At 50.8% G+C, this 19,078-nt stretch overlaps 7 protein-coding genes across 7 annotated transcripts; 3 read left to right on the top strand and 4 right to left on the bottom strand.

The window, feature by feature from the left end:
• Positions 1 to 785: 785 nt before the first annotated feature.
• BROUX77_000872 (uncharacterized protein) lies at positions 786 to 2,050 on the bottom strand (the record flags this gene model as incomplete). The annotated part of the gene is made up of 4 exons (XM_073753524.1): positions 786 to 1,312; positions 1,581 to 1,658; positions 1,758 to 1,887; positions 2,027 to 2,050. 4 exons carry the CDS (start codon positions 2,048 to 2,050, stop codon positions 786 to 788), a joined length of 759 nt encoding a protein of 252 aa, XP_073609107.1.
• A 692-nt stretch (positions 2,051 to 2,742) lies between these two features.
• Positions 2,743 to 3,343, top strand: BROUX77_000871 (uncharacterized protein; the record flags this gene model as incomplete). The annotated part of the gene is made up of 2 exons (XM_073753523.1): positions 2,743 to 2,763; positions 2,825 to 3,343. 2 exons carry the CDS (start codon positions 2,743 to 2,745, stop codon positions 3,341 to 3,343), a joined length of 540 nt encoding a protein of 179 aa, XP_073609106.1.
• Positions 3,344 to 3,812: 469 nt separating this feature from the next.
• Positions 3,813 to 4,795, bottom strand: BROUX77_000870 (uncharacterized protein; the record flags this gene model as incomplete). The annotated part of the gene is made up of 2 exons (XM_073753522.1): positions 3,813 to 3,949; positions 4,018 to 4,795. 2 exons carry the CDS (start codon positions 4,793 to 4,795, stop codon positions 3,813 to 3,815), a joined length of 915 nt encoding a protein of 304 aa, XP_073609105.1.
• A 1,625-nt stretch (positions 4,796 to 6,420) lies between these two features.
• On the top strand, positions 6,421 to 10,802 carry BROUX77_000869 (uncharacterized protein; the record flags this gene model as incomplete). Its single annotated transcript, XM_073753520.1, has 2 exons — positions 6,421 to 8,943; positions 9,009 to 10,802. 2 exons carry the CDS (start codon positions 6,421 to 6,423, stop codon positions 10,800 to 10,802), a joined length of 4,317 nt encoding a protein of 1,438 aa, XP_073609104.1.
• Positions 10,803 to 11,123: 321 nt separating this feature from the next.
• Positions 11,124 to 11,894, bottom strand: BROUX77_000868 (uncharacterized protein; the record flags this gene model as incomplete). Its single annotated transcript, XM_073753519.1, has 1 exon — positions 11,124 to 11,894. One exon carries the CDS (start codon positions 11,892 to 11,894, stop codon positions 11,124 to 11,126), a length of 771 nt encoding a protein of 256 aa, XP_073609103.1.
• A 615-nt stretch (positions 11,895 to 12,509) lies between these two features.
• BROUX77_000867 (uncharacterized protein) lies at positions 12,510 to 13,420 on the top strand (the record flags this gene model as incomplete). The annotated part of the gene is made up of 5 exons (XM_073753518.1): positions 12,510 to 12,570; positions 12,661 to 12,684; positions 12,804 to 12,874; positions 13,047 to 13,229; positions 13,313 to 13,420. The coding sequence occupies 5 exons, from the start codon at positions 12,510 to 12,512 to the stop codon at positions 13,418 to 13,420; spliced, it is 447 nt and encodes a 148-aa protein (XP_073609102.1).
• A 1,220-nt stretch (positions 13,421 to 14,640) lies between these two features.
• Positions 14,641 to 17,412, bottom strand: BROUX77_000866 (uncharacterized protein; the record flags this gene model as incomplete). Its single annotated transcript, XM_073753517.1, has 1 exon — positions 14,641 to 17,412. The coding sequence occupies one exon, from the start codon at positions 17,410 to 17,412 to the stop codon at positions 14,641 to 14,643; it is 2,772 nt and encodes a 923-aa protein (XP_073609101.1).
• Between the last annotated feature and the right edge of the window lie 1,666 nt (positions 17,413 to 19,078).

Here is a 19,078-nt window from a genome sequence, read left to right as displayed (position 1 = left end):
CTGCTTGGTGCCAGTGGGAAAATGCCCATGAAAACACCCCACATCTGGCCCAGGGCTGCCGCGTTGCCCGCTCACTGCTTCGAACGCACCATCCATGTACAAGCTTGCGCTAGTCATCTGTGCTCACCTGAAAAGCGTCGCAGTATCACGTATTTAGTACTTTTTTTCATGATATTTTCAGGAAACCCAACCCCAAAAATAAACATCCCTCGCCTCCATGACACCACCGAGATACAGCACCTCTCCCTCTACCCTTAGAATTAACCTTCCGCATGTTTCTTCTTCTTTCAAACCACCCAGAGGCTCTCGGTGTATGATCGTCAGTGCCTGTTTTGTTGTACCTAAATGCTTCAAACCCTCAAGCCATGGCTTGTTTGTAGTAGGTGCTGATCACCCAAGCTGCATCCAGCCAATCAAGTGTCTCGCTCACCACATTGTTCTAGACCACTTCCACATTACGGCCTAAGTTTCCCGTGATAGTGTTTAGTTCGGTCGCGATGTTTGCGCTTGGAGTCGTTTCAACGCCTTCTAACTGACATGTAGTGCCGTTTATCACGCTTCGTTCAAGTTATCCTCTGCCCACGGGCCATGTCAAGACACGATGCAAAGTGACCATAGCCATAACATGTATGTACGTACTCCAAGTACGTAGGTATGTACCCTCCCGCCGGACGGCGACTCAACTCGCCGGGATGGAAATGAACATGCACGTCTCACAGACCTCCAAAAACGCGTATTCTTCCAACGTAAACTTATCTCGCTAGATCAATAACCACCACCAATCCTCATAGCATGCCCTTCTGGACCTCATCCTTGCGCTCTTCCCACAACGTCTTTCCCGTGCAGGAACACACCATTTTGTCATTATCCCACATGCCCGCACTGCGAGCAATAACACCAACAACTGTATTCGCATCGTTTTCAAGCGTCTTCTCCTCGCTCTGCCGTGTGAGCACCATCGAATGGCCAATCAACTCCCACACCTGAATCGGCTTGTCTACGTAGACAGCACCCTTGCCCGTCTTGTCGACCGTCACAGTGCTGATGAAGCCTCTAGGCGCGTCCGGGTTTTCCTTGGATCCCCAGACAGGGCCGGTTGACGACACGCCTGCTGCGAGATCGCCATACTCACGGATTGTGGCCCTGTAGCAGCCCGGCTCAACACCGTGGATGGTTAGGTCTATGACAAGTGCAGACGATGATCCTTGAACCATGCGCGCCAGGCCGCGCACTTCACGTCGCACGCCATCTTCAGGCACTGGTTCCGTAGCTAGCTTGGTCTCGAACGATTCGAGAATGCATACAGCAGCACCTACAAAGCGGCGTACAGAAGCTCATGTTAGCCTAGGATGACTCGAAATGGTGCCTGCTTGAACAATCATCTTATGTGGAAACCCGGATCATCCACAGCCGTTCAGGCACAAAGTCTGGTGAGTCTCAGGCTAGAGAGGGGGGGGTTGGTGCATGGTGTAGGAGATGCCTTCTTTTATGCCAGTATGAGACGAGGGGATCAGGATATTTGAGACGAAGCCTCTAAACGGCTCGGAAAAAAATGGCGCCGGAAGCGACTCTCAACTTACTGTCAGAAGCCCCAGAGCCTCTCAGAATGGCATCCCGGCCAGTTGCTTGGATCGCTGATACGATGGCCGAAGGGGCGGCTATCACACGATTAAAAAAAAGACAAGATCAGTACCCAGCTGCTGTCACCTTGCATGATGAGTCAGGGGGGAGAAGGGCCTTAAACAGGACCAACCTACCAGTTCCCTCCACAAGAACTTGCTGGTCTTTCAAATTGGCGTCAACCTTGGTGATGCCACCCAGCTTGTAAATAGATTCTGAAACGCTCTTGACGCAGGCTTCACATTCCATGGGCACCGCAAACAAGGTCTGGTGATCCAATACAAAGCCAGTAAAGTTAGCATGCCATGTCTGCAGCCGCTTCATGTTTCGTTCCAAAGAAAGAACACCTGGTGACATCATCATAGACGGCACGGGCTGCCAAACAGAACGGCGGCTGGAAACGCACCTGTATGGGTTCGCTGATGGTCATGTTGGGCGGCAATGACTAATTGTTCTATTGGATACTGGATGACTGGGTAAATGAAACTAAATAAGACACAATTGGCGGTGAAGATGGCAATTTTGGAAAAAGAAAAAAAAAGTCACCGATAGATCAAGAAATAGCAGAGAAAGATGCGTTTATGATGAACCACGACGAGGGAGAATTTGGTCGGCTGGCGTGACGGACCGTCTGCTGCGTTTCTTCCATCTGCACTTATACGGACAGCTAAGAGCTTGCTTTGAAATCGGCACCCTAGAACGCCAAAATGCTACGTTTCAATGTTTCAAAGCTCTGTTGACAGTGGTCAATTGATTGGATGTGGCGTTTTGGAGAATCGCACCACTCACGCTTGTTAGGGTTGGCCTGAGCTGCGCTTGTATCTAGGGTCTGCAATGCAAATTTAAATGTGGCGCTCGCTCCGGGCCTGCTCACGTCAGCAAATCGGGTCGTGATTTTTTTGCTGGGGGATCGTGATATCAGACAAGGCTCAATTGAGGTTGGTTGGCTTGCTCGTTTTATAGTTGACTGCCGCTTCTGCTCTCTTGGGCCCTCCCACCGCCTTAAGCCAGTATCCAGATTATTAATTTGCCTGGTGCGAGCTCAATTGATCAACTAGGCCGCATACCGATTCTGCTGGCTGTGCCTCTATCACATCGTCCTTACGACATATTGCGCTCGCCATGTCGCAAGTTCTCGGCCCTGTGAGTTTTTGAAATTTAAACAAGAAGTCGGACTTCTAACTGATACTTCATCTTTGTCTAGACTAACTTGGCCTACTCAAGGGTGTGGCACCATGTGTCCGCCTCGGCCCTCCATCCGACTCTCTCCACCAAGCCCGGCGAGACCCCCGCGTCTCTCGGCCGCCTGGCCTCCCGCATTGCAACTCTCCTTATGGGCAAGCACAAGCCCATCTACGACCCCTCGACAGACTGCGGCGACTACGTCGTGGTAACAGACTGTGCGGCCCTGCACATCACCGGCCGCAAGAAATGGCAAAAGACGTACTACCGCCACAACACCAAGCCCGGTTCGCTGCGCCAGGTCACTATGGACGTGTTGATGGAGAAGCATGGAGGCTCTGAGGTCCTGCGCAAGGCTGTCAGTGGCATGTTGCCCAAGAACAGACTACGCGATAAGCGCCTAGCAAGGATGAAGGCGTTTGATGGAGAGGTCCACCCCTACGGCCAGAACATCATCCGCTTTGGTGACAAGAAGGTCGGTGAGACAGGCTGGGAGGAAGCTGCCAAGGCTATCCGTGAGGCTGACAAGGCGCGGACATGAGGTGCTGTTGATACCAGAGCTGAGAGAAGAGGTCATATGAGCCCGATGGGCTAGGAAGAAAGAAGGCAGACAGGACTGGACCTGGGCGAAGGTCCGCCTTGAGCGTGTATCCAATATATGTACAGTACAATACAACCATAAGCAATCACAAAACTCCCTTGACCTCACATGGCCCAAAACTACGAGAAGCGAGGTCTTCAACCTGTAAACACAAGGCTTCCTAACATCTACAAGCACATGGGCGACAAGCTTCACCCTCATCTTATCGAGATTCCCAGTCAATATCCCAAAGTCGAACGATGTATTTTATAACTAGTCATTTCAAATTTTATATCAAGTCACATCAAACTACTATGTTAACAAAAAAGGAGCTGGCAAGAAATAGAAAAACAAAATGAACGCCATCCCTCATTAAGAAACCCCTTGCGAGCGTCTCTGGTCATTATAAGCCCTCGGAACACAGAACCCTTTACGAAGAAGCGCTGTTGACAGTCAGAGGCTTGGTACGGACAACCTCAACGTTGATAAGACCGTTGGGTCCGGACTGAGGAGCATAAACCTCGGCATCCCTGCCGGTGTTCTTAAGGCCCTTGTGCCAACTCAGATCTAGCAGTAGCTTTTAGTAAATATTCGACAGTAGATATCACACAGGTAAATGAAGCAAGTTGACTTACCAACTTCAAAGTAATGCTTGTTAGGCAGGGTGTAAAGTACAGTGTCAACTTCGGGCACAGCCTCTAGGATACTTTCGGCCATCTTGTACATGGTATTTTGCACCGAAGCAGAGTTGTCTTCAGCAAAAATCTTCATGGTGATCTTTCTGGCGTCATCAAAGGCCTTGTCAAACTTGGGCACAGTCGCAACCAGCTCGTCATGACACTTGAACTTCCAGACCCATGAAGCATCAATCTCGGTCGAAAGAATGCGATCAAAGGTGTCCGGCAAGGTGCGGTACTCGTCAGTGACAAACCCGTGGAACGCGGAGCCAGTACTCTTCAGCACCAGCAGACCCTGGATACCACTTTTGATGCTGAGACCATCACGGGCCACCCGAGCCTCAACCACGCGAACCTCGCTTCCGTCGCGATAGAAGGAGTGAGGGTGGGGCTTGCCGTCAATCTCCATGCGCGTCCAGCGGTGGGTGATGATTTTGACATTGGCCACGTGAATATGCGAGTACTGGTCGAGGAAGTGCTTCCCCAGGATACTAGAGAACAGCTCAGGCGGTGTCACGGGGTGCTCCTTGGCCTTGATGAAGATGGTGTTCTTGATAGAGTCGGTGGCAACAACAACACTGTTGTCGGCTACGGTGTAGCTAGTGTCGATGTCACCCTCAAGCAGGCAGCACACAGTGGTCTCGGTGACGGTCTGCACGCCGGTCTCCTGGTTGCGGTCGACCTTGTACAGACGGACGTTATCCTTTCCGTAACGGGCAGAAGCGATAGCAGGCATTTTGAATAGCAGTGGTGGAGAGGAAGTATTAAGAAGATAAAGTAACCAACTAGTTATTGGAAGTATAACTAACAAAGAATAGGAGCTGTAAGTTGAAGTTGCAGATGCGGGCTTGAGATGGGACCTAGGATAGAACAGACAGGACGGGGCTGGACGAGTCTTTTATAGACCAAACAAGCTGGCCTGTTGCTATCATAGAAGCAGTCATGAAAAACACGCTAAATTGTTTCCATCTATCTATTGTCTGTTGGTCTATCTGGATGCGACATTTCCGTAAGCTAATTGTTTGATTCTTGATAAGTCCAGTGTCGGAATCCAACGGCCACGAAGATCTGGGGGTGCCACTCTCCGCCTCCACGTTCCCGCCACATGCCCCCCTATGACTACAGAGGGCCAAGGCCAAATTTAGTAGGTTTAGACAGCGCGTGATGGGCTAGAACCGCATGTATTACCCTGGAATAGAGAACCTCTATAAGCGGCTGGAGCCGGGCTAGCCCATATCAGCGGGGCTGCCATGTGCAGATAGGCCAGGCATGCTGAATTCGGAGCATGTTCAGCGGAGACCGCCGAGATCCTGCCCAAACTAGTGACCAGGGACTGGCAGAAGTGGGGGTGGAGAGGCCCGTCCCATGTTCCATGAAGCCATTGTGGATCCAAGGCCAACCGCCCCCCGCATTCATTCACTAGCCCCCGCCAGTCTAGCTCATGATTAGGGTTGATAAGCGATCTGGACATCTGTATCTTGGAAATGTAAGGTCTTCTGCAACCCTTCTGAACACCATGGATGAACCTGAATTCTGCATTTTCTTGATAACAGCCCGTATTAACCCTATTAGACCCTAATCAACAGCACCGCCCTCGACCGCCCACTTCAGCACATCCAACCGGGCTAGTGCCGTCCCCATACTCCATACTCGAGCACCTTGACATCAGCCTCCTCCTAACAGCTCCATCTCAGATTTTGGCTTGGAGAATTTCAGCCTTGGCTTGACTACTGCGACACACTCCAGAAATATCCCACCCCTCGATTTTGGCGCATCTTCGTTTTTCCAGGTGCATTGCAACATCCCTTTTCCCCTGCGTTGTTTTTTTCTCGTCTTTTTCTGCCAGCCCTGCTTGAGCTTGGGTACAGATAGCCTACCTAACTACCTGGTCCATCAACGTGACATATCCGTCTGCATCCGTTGTTCTTGTGATATCCCCTCCAATCTTGAACTACACCTGGCCCATTTGCCCCTCCTCCTACCTCGACATCTCCCGCTCTCCTTGCAACAAACACCCGAGAAATACGCATCAACATATATTTTTGATAGCGCTGTCGCCAATCTCTCGACATACTTGTGTGACATTCTCCACATAAGTCTCTATCTCCCTGCTCAAGGGCTATTGCAAGACTCAACAGCCGATTGACAACCCACTTTATATATTGAGCCTTCGAATTCTTCACATCTATCCCGATACTGACCACCTTCTCTTATGATTGCCGCCCGGGCCGTGTCCCGGTTGGTGGACTGAACAAACACCGCTGAACCTATCGAAACCTGCCCGCTTCTATACCGCCACCATTCCACTTCAGTAATCATATTTTTAGGCTCAGCTAGCAATCGTTGCTGGCGATTCCACCCATGGATTTTGCCATGCTAGACGCATCGTCTGCCACGCCTACCCAAAAGGCATTTCCTCCCATAGCACAATCGCCAAATCGCAACCAATCGTCTTCGGGGGCTCCCCCTCCCTCACGGCCAAGTTTGGACGGAAGCATATACACAACAGCCAGCACGAGTTCGAGTACAACCACTAATGGCGGGCTCCATCCTGGCAGCAGCCTTGGGTCAGTCCGCCAAGTATCCACGGCCAACTCTATATATGGAGGCTATACACAACAACGAAATGGAACCAACAACGGCGGTCCTGGTAGCTATAACTCCGATATGCGCAGCCAAGCGCTAGCTGCGTCAGCACGAGCGCCATCACGAACCGACAACCTGTCTCGAGCTGGAGCTGCTTCTATAGTTGGTGCACCAGAAGAAGAGAACGAAGCCACGACAGAACAAAAAATAGCCGCACTGAAAGAATCCCTCAACCGTGAGATGAAGATCCGAGAAGGCAGCGAGAACATGCTTGAGGCCCTGAACACGAAAAAAGCGAAGCAAACAAAGGACCAGCGCGCTCGCGTAGAGGCCGAGCTGACATCATCCAATAACCGAATTCAAGAGCTTCGACGACGACTCCATGTAGCCCAAAAACAGCGAGGTTCCCCAGGAACTCCCACGCGATCACGAGGGGAGGGTCTTCAACCTTCCACTGGATTTCGGTCACCACGAAGTGTATCACGCAGCCGTGCTGGTCCCGAATCAGATGCCGAAGAGATCATCGAATCGCCATCTGTTACGCTCTCAGATTTAATCCAGGCTCTTGAGGCCGATGGCATGCCTGCTGAATACTATGTTAGCCGATCTAACAGTCTTGTCGATCTATTCAAGCGCCACCCCACTCTAAAGTACGATCTTGTATGGCATGTCTTTGGGAAAAGAATTCAGGCAATGCTTCTCAGCGAGAGCCGCGAAGTTGTTGCGGCAGGATACCGCATGACTAGATATGCTATATATGACGTGGGCTCACTACGAAAAGTCCGCAATCTCAACATCGATTTTCTCATTGTCACCTCATTGCTCAAAGATAGGAAGGCCGATGTTGAACGAGAACAGGCTCTGAAGCTGGTGAGGGCATTCTCGGAAATCAAGGACGGTATCAAACAGATTTCTAGGGCGGTAGTGCGGATCATTGCTTCCATTGCCGAAAACATTGACGAACGACGGAGTGGAAATCCTGCCGCAGAGGCTGCTGACCCTGAAGATCGACTGCGGCCCATGTGCATCGAAACATTAGCGGAAATTCTTCTGCGTGACCCTCAGCTTCTGGCTGCATCTGGTGGCCTTGCACCTTTATCAGATGCCTTGTCCGATGGCTCTTACAAGGCACCAGCTAGTCTGACTTCTGTTATGCTGTATCTACTTGACTCACCTCGAGGAAGGCGTTTCTTGAGGCCTGGGTACGGAATTGATGTTCTTTTCAGCCCCTTCACGGACTTGTTGAATGAAAGCGACGCATTACTGAGACAAAATGCAAAGGCTATTGCAGTAGCCATGCGCTCGTGGTCTGGGTTAATGTCTTTGACAATGTACAACAGTCGAACTGTGAAATCATTGCTTGATAGCATGATATCGCCTTTCACCGCAGTTAGAGAGACAATTATCGATTTGTTGTACACTCTCCTTCGCATAAAGTCTCCTGGATGGGCGCAGTCGTTTCTTGCTGGTCGTCGCCTAACCACCTATGGGAGAGTTGCAAATCTCAAGTCTGGTGACGCGACAAAGTCTACGCCCTTGTTTGATGAGGACGGAGGCGAGCAGAATTTTGTTGACCACTATACTGCTTTGATTTTGGCTGTGCTCATCAAGGCCGGTCTTCTACCCAAACTATTGACCGTCACTCAGACAAGTGAAAATCCAACATTGATCCGAAAAACAACACTCCTCATTGGCGAGACTCTGAAATTAGCTAGTCGTCTTCTTCCCGCATCCTGGAACACCGAGGTTCAGCTACTGCCCGAACTTTTTGCAAATGCTGTCAGGTTTGAGGGCTCTGAGCGCCATACAGCTTCTGGTATCGTCTATCAAATCAGCAGCGTCAGCAGAACACTGTATCGCAGTATTGGTCCTTCTTCTGCAGGTGGATTTGGCGCTGACTATACAAATCTTACTGACTACCCCAGAAGCGTGGCAGCTATTGCTACCGATGAGGGCACGTTTCGACAAATGCTCATTGACAGCAATGTTCTCAACAGTTCCAACTATGGAAAATGGAAGTGGGACATTATCCTCAAGATTGTCGAGGGGCCTTTGCATATTGGGAAACGAGTCGATGAAGCCATGAAGGCCTCCAAGTTCTTGAAACGGCTCATGAGTTTCTACAGACCTTTCAAGTACCGCTTTTCGGAAATCAAAAACACCCGCAATACTCAAAAGTATGTCAAAGTAGGCTGCGCCTTGATGTACGCCTTGCTCCAGTCATCCGAGGGCCGCAAAATTCTGAGTGAGAGCAAGTTTCTACGACAGCTTTCTGAATGCTTAGCTCAATGCGATCCTGTAGGTTATGATCCTTGAAGAAAGTGCATGAACATGACAGACCTTTTGTTAACACTTTTCTACAGACCAGTGGAGCTACCTACCAATTCCCCATGTTTTCTAAAAACCGACTTACAGACACGCTTTGTGGCGGTTATTTCCCCATGCTGGGGGTTCTCAGTGGCGACAGTCATGGTCTACGTTTTATGGAACGTTGGCGGATGTTTACGATGATCTACCACATCATAGACCACAATCAGCGACCTGATATTATTAAACTTCTGCTATCCAACTTTGAGTACAGTATCCCCGGGCATCCACGCGTTATTCTCTCCAAGGCTCTGACAGGTGGAACGAAGAAGATTCGTATCCACGCCAGCAACGTACTCAGAAAGTACGCTGTTCATCCTGCTTCCTATGAACCTTCATCTAACACGCTTGGTGACTCCAAATGGGCCATAGAGCTTTTAGTGACGCAGTTGTATGATGTGGAACTGGAAGTCTGCGCTACTGCGGTCAAGATCTTGGAAAAGGCCTGTAGTAGGAAGGCCTACCTTGAGTATATTGTTTACTGCAAGCCCTCTTTAGACCACCTGGGTGAGCTTGGAGCTCCCTTACTTTTGCGTTTTCTATCTACTTCTAGTGGATACCAGTATCTTAACGGACTGGACTACATCAGCAATGAAATGGACGACTGGTTTCTCGGTCGCAATGACTCATATGTTGGCCTTATTGAAGCCAGTCTCGCACGTGCATTCCTTGATCCTGCTGAAGAACAACAAAGCCGGCCGCCGCAGTTTGACGACACGGAACCCGAAGGCGATTTCACGGAAATCCATGTACCACCACACTTTTACCGCGAGTTAACACGAACGAGCGAGGGCTGTAAGCTCTTGAGAGACAAGGGACACTTTGACGAGTTCGTTTCGACAATTCGCGAGTTCGGAATGCAATCCGACGACCCAGAAAGTCTCGTCAAAGTCAAGGGTTGTCTATGGGCTGTCGGCAATGTTGGTTCCATGGAACTTGGCGCGCCTTTTCTGGAGTCTTGTGATGTGGTCGAGCTCATTGTCCATATCGCCCAAGAACATGAGATCATGAGTCTACGCGGCACTGCCTTTTTTGTACTTGGCTTGATTTCGCGCTCCATCCACGGCTTGGAAATCTTGAGCGAGTGTGGCTGGGACTCTGCCACCTCAATCACTGGTTCTTCTCACGGCTTCTGCATCCCCAAGGATCTCGGAAAACTCTTCTCTTTGCGACCTTGGGGGGCGGAACGACTCGCACATATTGATCTACCAGCAAGTCAACGTACAATGCCCTTCCCACCTCCAGTTATGCCACCCCACGCCCCCTTTGAGGATGACACACCCATGCCGACCGACCCAGAAGGAATCGAAAACCGCGCTGTACAGTTGGTTATAGACCTTAGCAATACGGTTCTTTTCAAGCGGGCTATGAATTCGCTGATGCAACTAAAACAGCAATCCCCAAGCGCCTTTTTATCCGTCACACTATACAAAAAGGTCCATACCTTGATGGAGTACAGCCATTACCGTTTTCCTATCCGCCGAATGATTATCGAACTGTTTCCTGCCAGCATTATTCGGTCGGTTGTACTCGAAAACGGCGATGACGATGACAGCGATACTCCAGACGAAGACGACCGAGAGATTCGCAACCCGATTCAAAGCCAGTCCCACAGCCGGCGCGAATCCTTGGTTAAGAGGCATATCCAGGCCCGCAAGGGAAGCGTTGCTGCTTTACAAGCTGAAGGACTTGAGGCGACAATTCTCGAAGAGGAACTGAAAAAGGATAGAGCTAGAAGTATTTCGGACCCATCTCATGAGCTGAGCAATGCACAGAGTGCACAAAAATGATGTGTTTACTTGTTTTTTCTTCGTTTTTGTTTTATTTACCATGATATACCCATTCAACATCGATGTCTTTTTCATGCTGTTAACATGTTTTCTGCCTCAAGAAAAAGTGGCATTAAAGTTAGACCCTTGCTCAATTTGTCAGTTATGACGTTGAGGTGTTTTGTATAACCGTCGAGCTGGTTGGATATCAGTTTCGGGCCTTCTATGTTCGCTGCATTTCTCGTGAGTTCTCACATCCAAGACACGGATTTTGTGTTGGCAATGTTCTCATGTCACCGATTGTTGAATGGAAAGCGGACAGTTCGGGTTGTTTACTAGTAATCAAGCATCGGTTTCTCCCACATGTGCTATCCAGCTGGGATTCCAGTACTCCCAAGGCTCACACTGTTTATCAACCCAGAGCATTCCTTCACTGAGCAGGTCTTCTATTGCTGTCTGGGCTCGTGGTTTTGCCCAACCAAGATTTGCAGTGAGCATATCAACAGACACATAGCCTTCGATCTGTGACGCCTCCATGACAAAGCTCTGATCGGTGCTGAGCTCCCGTGGAACGGATCGGATGTATTGCTTATGGCCCACCTTGACCACGCTGTAAGATGACCCCAGAGGCTTTAAAGTCCCCACTGCACGCAATACATCGTCATCGGTAACCTCGACCGCGCCCTCCATACGCGTGCTCATTATACGATCACGAAGTTCCTTGAGGCCCATGAGCCCGCCGTTTTCTCCGCGTGTCGCACCGCAAATTTCAACGACCTTGGCTGCTAGCTCAAAGTAGAAATCATTTACTGACCGGCCCAACAGTTGGGCCCATATTGATCCCCCCGAGCTAGCGGCCGATGAGGAGCTTGCAAGCGGATCAACGCCGATGGCAGCGCACATGCGTGCAAACTCGGCACGAAAGGACGGGTTGGATCGTATTTCCTTGGCATGGCTTTGGGCAAACTGCTGCAGCAAGGAGCGGAAGACGGAAATTTGCGTCTCTAGCGCCTGTGCATTTGCTGTACGGAGAGTGGAGCCATGTGAAGCGAACTGAGCGGAAGTAAGGCGGTTTCTGTCAAAGGCCCCGATGCCTACGCCTTTATGAGACATTTTGAGAGGTCGATGAAGGAAGGTGACAAGAAGACTGTAGCTGTGAGTGATGGGCAGAGAGAAAAAGGTCACAAGACATAATCTGCGAGGAAAGTGGTCTGGGCTATTAAGCTTTGGCTATGAGCATTAACAAAAACACAGTCAAGCAACACGTCTCATATAAACAACAGCTTGTGCATTTGTTGACATGTGCTTCACATTCACATGTCGTCATTTGTGGATCCTGGTCCGATACGCTGATTAGTAACTGTGGCTAAAGGAAAAAGCGGGACAGTGGCTGACTGGCTCTCAGAAAGGGCATGAGCCCTTGAGCCAAAGCACCAGAAAATCACAAATTATAAAGACCCACTAAACCGTATGCGTTCCAAAGAGCGATTTGTGTGGGCCAAAACCCGGAAGGCACACAATCACCCATAATTTCCAGACAGGAAGGACTAGCCAACTAGCCAATCGAATCGCTTGAACACCAACCAGAGAGGAGCCACACCTACGCCCGCTCTATTTTGTGTGTCTTGCTCACCATCTCAAGAATTTTTGATACTCTACCTAACCTGCCTCTATTCCCGATTTTTCCTTCCCCGTCTCGAAGTGAAAACGTCGCACATCACAGCAAATATGTCGTCTACAGTCAAGTCTGCGGCGCCGCGCGTGCAAACCTTCGGCAAGAAGAAGACCGGTATGATGGCCCCGTCTTGTCGCTAATCAAACGATCACGAATTAAAGATACTGCCGTCGAACTGCGAAGACTAACTTGCAATCTACGTAGCCACTGCGGTCGCCCAGTGCACTGGTACATACCCCCCGTTCAACTCCGAATTACCCTCGAAACCATCGACCAATACATCATCGAAAACGACAATTTACGATTGAGTGTGTAAAGAGCGAAAACTGACAGATGTTTCTGAACAGCCGGTAAGGGCCTCATCAAGGTCAATGGCAAGCCCCTTCACCTGGTCCAGCCCGAGATCCTCCGCTACAAGGTACGAAATACCGCCCCGATTCACACATTCCAAGTCATTGGCTTGACTCAATTCGACACACCTTTCTACGTCTTTTATGATAGCACTCGCCTCGTGTGAGAAGCTTGAAGACGATCAATTACAAAACCTCGACGAAATAAAAACATCCAAAAGCTGACTTGGATAAAATTAGGTCTACGAGCCCCTCCTGGTCATCGGCCCCGACAAGTTCGCTGATGTCGACATTCGTGTTCGCGTCGTTGGTGGTGGTCACGTCTCTCAGGTCTACGCCGTCCGCCAGGCCATCTCCAAGGCTCTGGTCTCTTGGTACCAGAAGTACGTCGATGAGCACAGCAAGAACACCCTGAAGGCTGCGGTACGTAATACCTTTCTTTATCCAACAACAACCGACTCTAGCGATTATGCAGTGTGGTTTCTAACATGATTCCCGCAACACAGCTCGTCCAGTTCGACCGTACCCTGCTGGTTGCCGACAACCGCCGCTGCGAGCCCAAGAAGTTCGGTGGTCCCGGTGCTCGTGCCCGGTACCAGAAGTCTTACCGTTAAACAACTCTCAAAGAGGCCCGGGGCTGGGTCGCTCAAAGGCGTTGGGGAAGGAAAATTGTATTTGTCGTTTCTTTTGTTACATCATGGTCAAGGAACTCGGTTTTCTCCCTCACTCAACTGCCTTTTCTCTCATTCTCCTCCTTCTCCCTATGATGAATCTCCCCCTCACTTACTCCGCCCGGAAACAACAAAAAGAAAGTTTAACAGTCAAAACTCTGTTCCCGAAACCAGCGAGGGCGTCTCTCTTGCTCTCTTCACGTCCGACTAAATACCCAAGCGCTGTCTTAAACTCGCCTGTCTGCCGCAACCTGCTTCTTTAAATGCTTTTATGACGACAAAATCTTTGTCAACCTGTTCCTGATGGTACACAAAGTTTCCAGGCTTTGTTGTCATGGGCATTTATAGAAGCCGGTTATTCTTCGGGTGCCTTGTAGTAGCTTCGGCAATGATAAACCGAACAACGTTGGGACTAAGAGAGTCTTGGGAGATGGAGGATGAATGGAAGAATGATGTGTTGTTTACGGTTTGGTATTGCTCTAAAACAGTTGCGGAATAAAAAAGAAACAAAAGAAATCAGGAGCGGTGTTTGTACTTGATTTCCGGTGAAGGTTATGTCTTCTACATGCACGTGATAAAGACCAATCAGGGTAGAGCAAGAAGAGCAATGTATATTCTTAACGAGTTCTGGAAATGACATCGTGTTGAGACAATTCGTTGTACGATATCAGGATAAATCAGAAGGCAGCCAGAATACTTTACTTGTGTACAAAGCCATTTAATAGATGAATAGATGCACTTACTACCTCGGTGGCAATTATTCAGCAGAGATGGCCAGCGCTTTAGTGGATTTTGATTCGATCTTCTGCAAAGGTTACACAAGGCCCCACCATAGCGTTCATAGTAGGCTTGAATAAAATCAGATATTCTCACACTGGTGTCCATGACGCACAAGAGCACAACAAGATGGTTGATTTTCACAATGAGGTTTACTGGATCAAATGAGGATTTTATTCGTCTAAATATAAGGAAATGGGGCGACACCAGTAGGCTTGTACCGGAATGGACGAGCGAGAATGCGAGATCGTGAGCATACGTTCATAGGGTATCAATAGTAGTCATCCCCAAACGGAAGCTACTCGGAGAATAAATCACGTGCCAGCCCCGTTCTATTTCCCACAGTTTTGTATCGCCTCGTCTTCGTCATATGTTCAAGCTACTCTTCATAGCTCCAGCTGCGTCCATCGAGGACTCTCAGCGTGCCACCAGCGCTCGCGGTCTTTCTTATCATATGCGCCCTCAGACGTCATGTTCCAGCGACCAGTACACAAATCCATGCCAGTCATTTCGGCATGACGCGCAGCCAGAATGTGGCCCATGTCAACTAACCCGCCGGCAGCGTCGGTGGCGTGCCTGTCGGGCAGCAGATTGTACTCAATCTTGCTTTGCATATCACCAATGAAACCTCCCAAACCGAACCTCTCAATCACATTGCCATTCTCGTCAATGACATGGGCAAAGAACCGTGGAAACCGCCAGGCATTCTCAATACGAGCCTGTGCGAGAAGCCGCGCCTCGACGAGATGTGACGCGGGCCGCGCGTCAATCGGCGGCTCGCTACTACCCGGACCAGCGCTCACAGGCGTCGTTACCATGCCGGCAACAGTGGGAAGCGGTGTCGATGGGCTGCCAACAAACGGCATCCTGCCGGTAATGCTCTTGGCTGAGGTCGGGGTGGCGGGTGGACTACGTAGAGCAGGCGCTCTAGATCCCGTAAGCCGGAATCGGTCGTTGGGGAGATCAAGTCGGTCGACTGGGTGGCACAGCGATTGGAAAAGGCCCTCGGGGTCTGCGGGCACGCGTATAGAGCGGAGGGCAGGGAATCCTTGAGCACCGATGCTGCGAGCCAAGACGACGTCCCCGGGAGCTGTACATGTTGGGTCGATGGGGGTTGTGATATCCCAGTGCAGTGATTGCAAAGAGGCTGACGTTACATATGGCATCAAGCAGAACATGTCTTCAGCAGGCATGATGGGTGCCCGGGCCTGGACAAAGACCAGCTTCTTGAGAGAAGTGACACTTGCAAATACGCGGCATATGGAGGCAAAAGATTCAATGTTAAGATGGCGCAGATCAAGGCGCACTAGGGACCTGCTTTCAAGACGGTTGGCAAATGCTGAAATTCCCTTGTCCGTGATGCCGTCGAGACGAGTCATGGACAGAGTCTTGAGCGAGGGCAACGATATCAGGCCCTCATCATTGAAGGCTGCATAGGAGAGATTCGAGAGGAACAAGTGTTGCAGTTTGGGGAGCTGGCGAATTGCTTCGACGACAAGGTTGTTCGGGATGAGAGCGCCGCCCGGCAGGGCGTGTATGTTCAGTGTGGTAAGGTGGGACCAACAAGAATGTAGGTCCAACCAGGCGTCACTTTGCATGTTGTTCAAATTAGTTGGAGCAATGTTCAATGGCGTAAGGCGGCTGCGCAACTGAGACCCACGACTACTCATTGGCCGGGCAGGGGGCGTCGGCAGCGGCGCAGGCTCCAGGACCCAGTCCATATGTCTCAGCTTGCTGCGCGTGGAAAGTGCGTGAAACAAACGGTTGAATGAGTGGTCGTATGCAGGGTACAGGGCGACAAGACGCTCGAAATTGGGGCAGGCCATGATGATGGACGCAACAGTGTTGTAGTAGCTGTCCTTGTTCATGCCAGGCGTGAGCACAGGAACCCGCATCGTCTTGACAACCACGGCAATCTGTTGCGACGAGCGCAGTGTCCGGCGGAGCAAGGCAAGCCGTGGAAACTCGAGCGTCTTGTGGCGCTTCTTCATGGCTAGCGATTCGCTTCCAACGATTTGGATATCTTCGTATAGCGAGGTGCGCGCGAACTTGGACCATTTCCTCGATGACAGGGCGATGGAACACAGGTCCCGTGTCCAGCACGAGGAACAGGAGTCGCTCCCAGGCTTGAGGTGTAGTGCCTTGAGCTCGTCCAGAATGAGCTCCAAAACATTGCCCGGGAACAGCACGAATAGCTCGCCAGTGGCATACTTTGGCTTAAAAGATGCCTGTTCAAGAGGAGCAGTAAAGTTCAAAAGTGGTTGAAAGTGTGGGTGCGGGTGGTTACCTGTTGGACAGGGCATGCTGGTGGGAAACGGTTGTTCAGACGGTGTAGACGAAAGGATGCTGTCGAAACTGGCGTTGGTGTTCCATGACGGTGTGCGAACATTCTGGGTAGGCGCTGGCCCGTAGGGAGCTGGGCCAGACGGTCGTTGTTGGCGCATCGGCAGTCCTTGTGCTTGTCGCTGGACAGGGCTCTGTTGCGACATGTGGTGAGGGTGTTGTCTTCTCTGCGCATTGTTGCCGCCGCCCGGCAACGACGAGATTCGACGAGGTCGGCTCAGTACAGCTGGCGGTTGAGGATGCCGCGGCTTCTGGTTACTGTGTGCGGCTCCTGGTGGCACGGGAAAGGCCTGGTCTATCGCGACCTGGAACTCGGTCGCCATGCTGTTTGGGTCTTCGTTGATGTTACTTGGTGCAGTATTGGCGTAGCCGAACGTAGCAGTTGTTGGTGGTGTCGCCGTGGGCCTGGAAGCTTCGCTCTCTACTGCTTCAAATATGGGCGTTGTGTCTTTATACAGGACGCTCTTTCGCCGGCGGAAGTTGAGTCGTATTCTATTGCTGCTTCTCGGAACTTTCTGTTTCGGTGCTGCCGTAGAGCGGGAGCGTGAGAAAAACGCGGCGACGACAGACTTGTGGCGGCGCGGCGGCGTTGGGGTGCTACTTGTACTGGGAGCACCAGCAATGGCAGGGTCTGAAGCTGGGGAGGATTCGTGGGTCGACAGCGAGGAAACAGAAGACGACTGCGCTGACGACTGTGACGACGAAGATGAGCTGGGGGGTGATGGCAGAGATGAGCCCTTGCCAGCAACGGAGCCTACGGCACCAGGCTCGAAAACATGCTGATAGGCGAGATCAACATCTGCGGTCGTCGTCATGGTTGCGGTCGGATGGCTTAGCAGCGAGCGCTCAGGCTGGGATGGCTGTAACTATGTGATTTCAGGAAATCAACGACCAGGCCAGGGTGAGTGGGCAGGGCCTGTTCAATTGAAGACCAGATCAGATCCAACAGTGGATGTACTGGGGGGGAGGTGAGTCTGGGGTAGAGATGAGGATGAAGAAAAAAAAAAAAGAAGACTGCGGACGCGACCGACTAACAGGCAGAAACGTGAAGCGGGAGGAATGCTGACTGGGTAAACAAAGGAGGGTTTTTTCTTTTTTCAACGCAACATCGATCTCGCCGACAGCGACAAAAGAGAAAAAGCAAGGCAAGACAGGCGGGAGCACGATTCTATCCAGGCTGAAATTCCCATGCGACGCAGATTCCCACTTCCGGTTCTAGCTTCATGGGTGTGCCTGGGCTCGAGAGGCAGGCGAACTTTGAACGGCGCAAAAGAAGGGTCTAGGGTCTAGGGTCGAGCAGAAAGAAAAGAAATTCACGCGCAAGAGCTCGGGAGAGAAACACAGCGGACGTGAAAGGGGGGGAAGAGTGACATAAAGGCTCCGCGGGCACAGGTGAGAGGAAAACTTGGACAGACTAACCGCCGGCTGGTTCTCCCTACAGAGACCACAGACTTGGAGGAGGCGCGATGTGCTGGGTCTAGCACTCAAGGGGTAGTGTCTGCGGTGCCGTCTAACACACAAATGTGTTGCAAGCTGTAGGTAAGGTGATACAAGCAGGCACAAGTGCCAGAGACAGGAAGGTCTAACTCGCAGGTTGCTCGTAGACACTGACATGCCTTGGAAGCAGAGCAGCACCGGCAAAAAGTGGCAATACATGGCCTGCACGCCAGGCTGGGAAAACCACTCCAGGAGGAGGCAGACCCCGTCTTTCCCTTTCCCGCCCACCAGCTGGCGTTTTTCATTTCCTGATCGGGCCAGGAGCCCCATGGTATTGCCCCTGGCTAAGGTGACAGGACATTCCTCAAGAGATTTTTTTATGCTTTTCGTTCCCTGTGCTTTTCTATCCTCCGCTAGCCCAAGGCAAGCTTCAGTGGGCAAGGATGCAATAAACAGTGCCTGGGCCTTTGCAAAACCTGTCATCCCTTCTTTCCGTGGAGGAAGATGACCAACAGGCAAGGGTTGGCGTAGATGGCATGATCCAAGACAAGGAAGTAACTATGTAGATAGAAAAAGAAAAAAGAAAAAAAAAAGTAAAAAGGGGGCCTCTCGCGGACAACGTGTTAACCCGATCAACGTGTTGGCTTGCTTACACGTAGAAACGGGTTGCTACTGCTGGCGTGTGTTTGTGTGTGTCGCTTCGGCGAGCTTCTGTAGTAGCAGTAGGTGTCATGCAATGTAACAATACAGGGGCATGTGTGTATTGTAAGCCGTTGGATGGACATGGAAACAATCACACTCCATCAAGTGCATACATACAATATACTTACTCATCCCGCGCAGCAAGCTAGGATCTCAGCCTCACTGCTCCTCTGGCCAAGGAGACTGTACCGCCGTTCCAATTCCAATCAATGTTCCCCCGGATCAAAGGGGTGTTCGCCTTAGTAATACTTGACTTGTACATACACAATGTCTCGGCCGAGCGTGTACCAGGAATGCTGTAAAAATGCCATGATTTCGAAGCAACTACCTTCTCCAGCCTGC

This window comes from Berkeleyomyces rouxiae (assembly GCF_048999995.1).
Source record: "Berkeleyomyces rouxiae strain 22BRR77 chromosome Unknown BrBRR77_ptg000001l, whole genome shotgun sequence".
Lineage (NCBI taxonomy): Eukaryota > Fungi > Ascomycota > Sordariomycetes > Microascales > Ceratocystidaceae > Berkeleyomyces > Berkeleyomyces rouxiae.
Note: the sequence above shows the minus strand (reverse complement) of the source record. Positions and strands in the feature narration are given on the sequence as shown.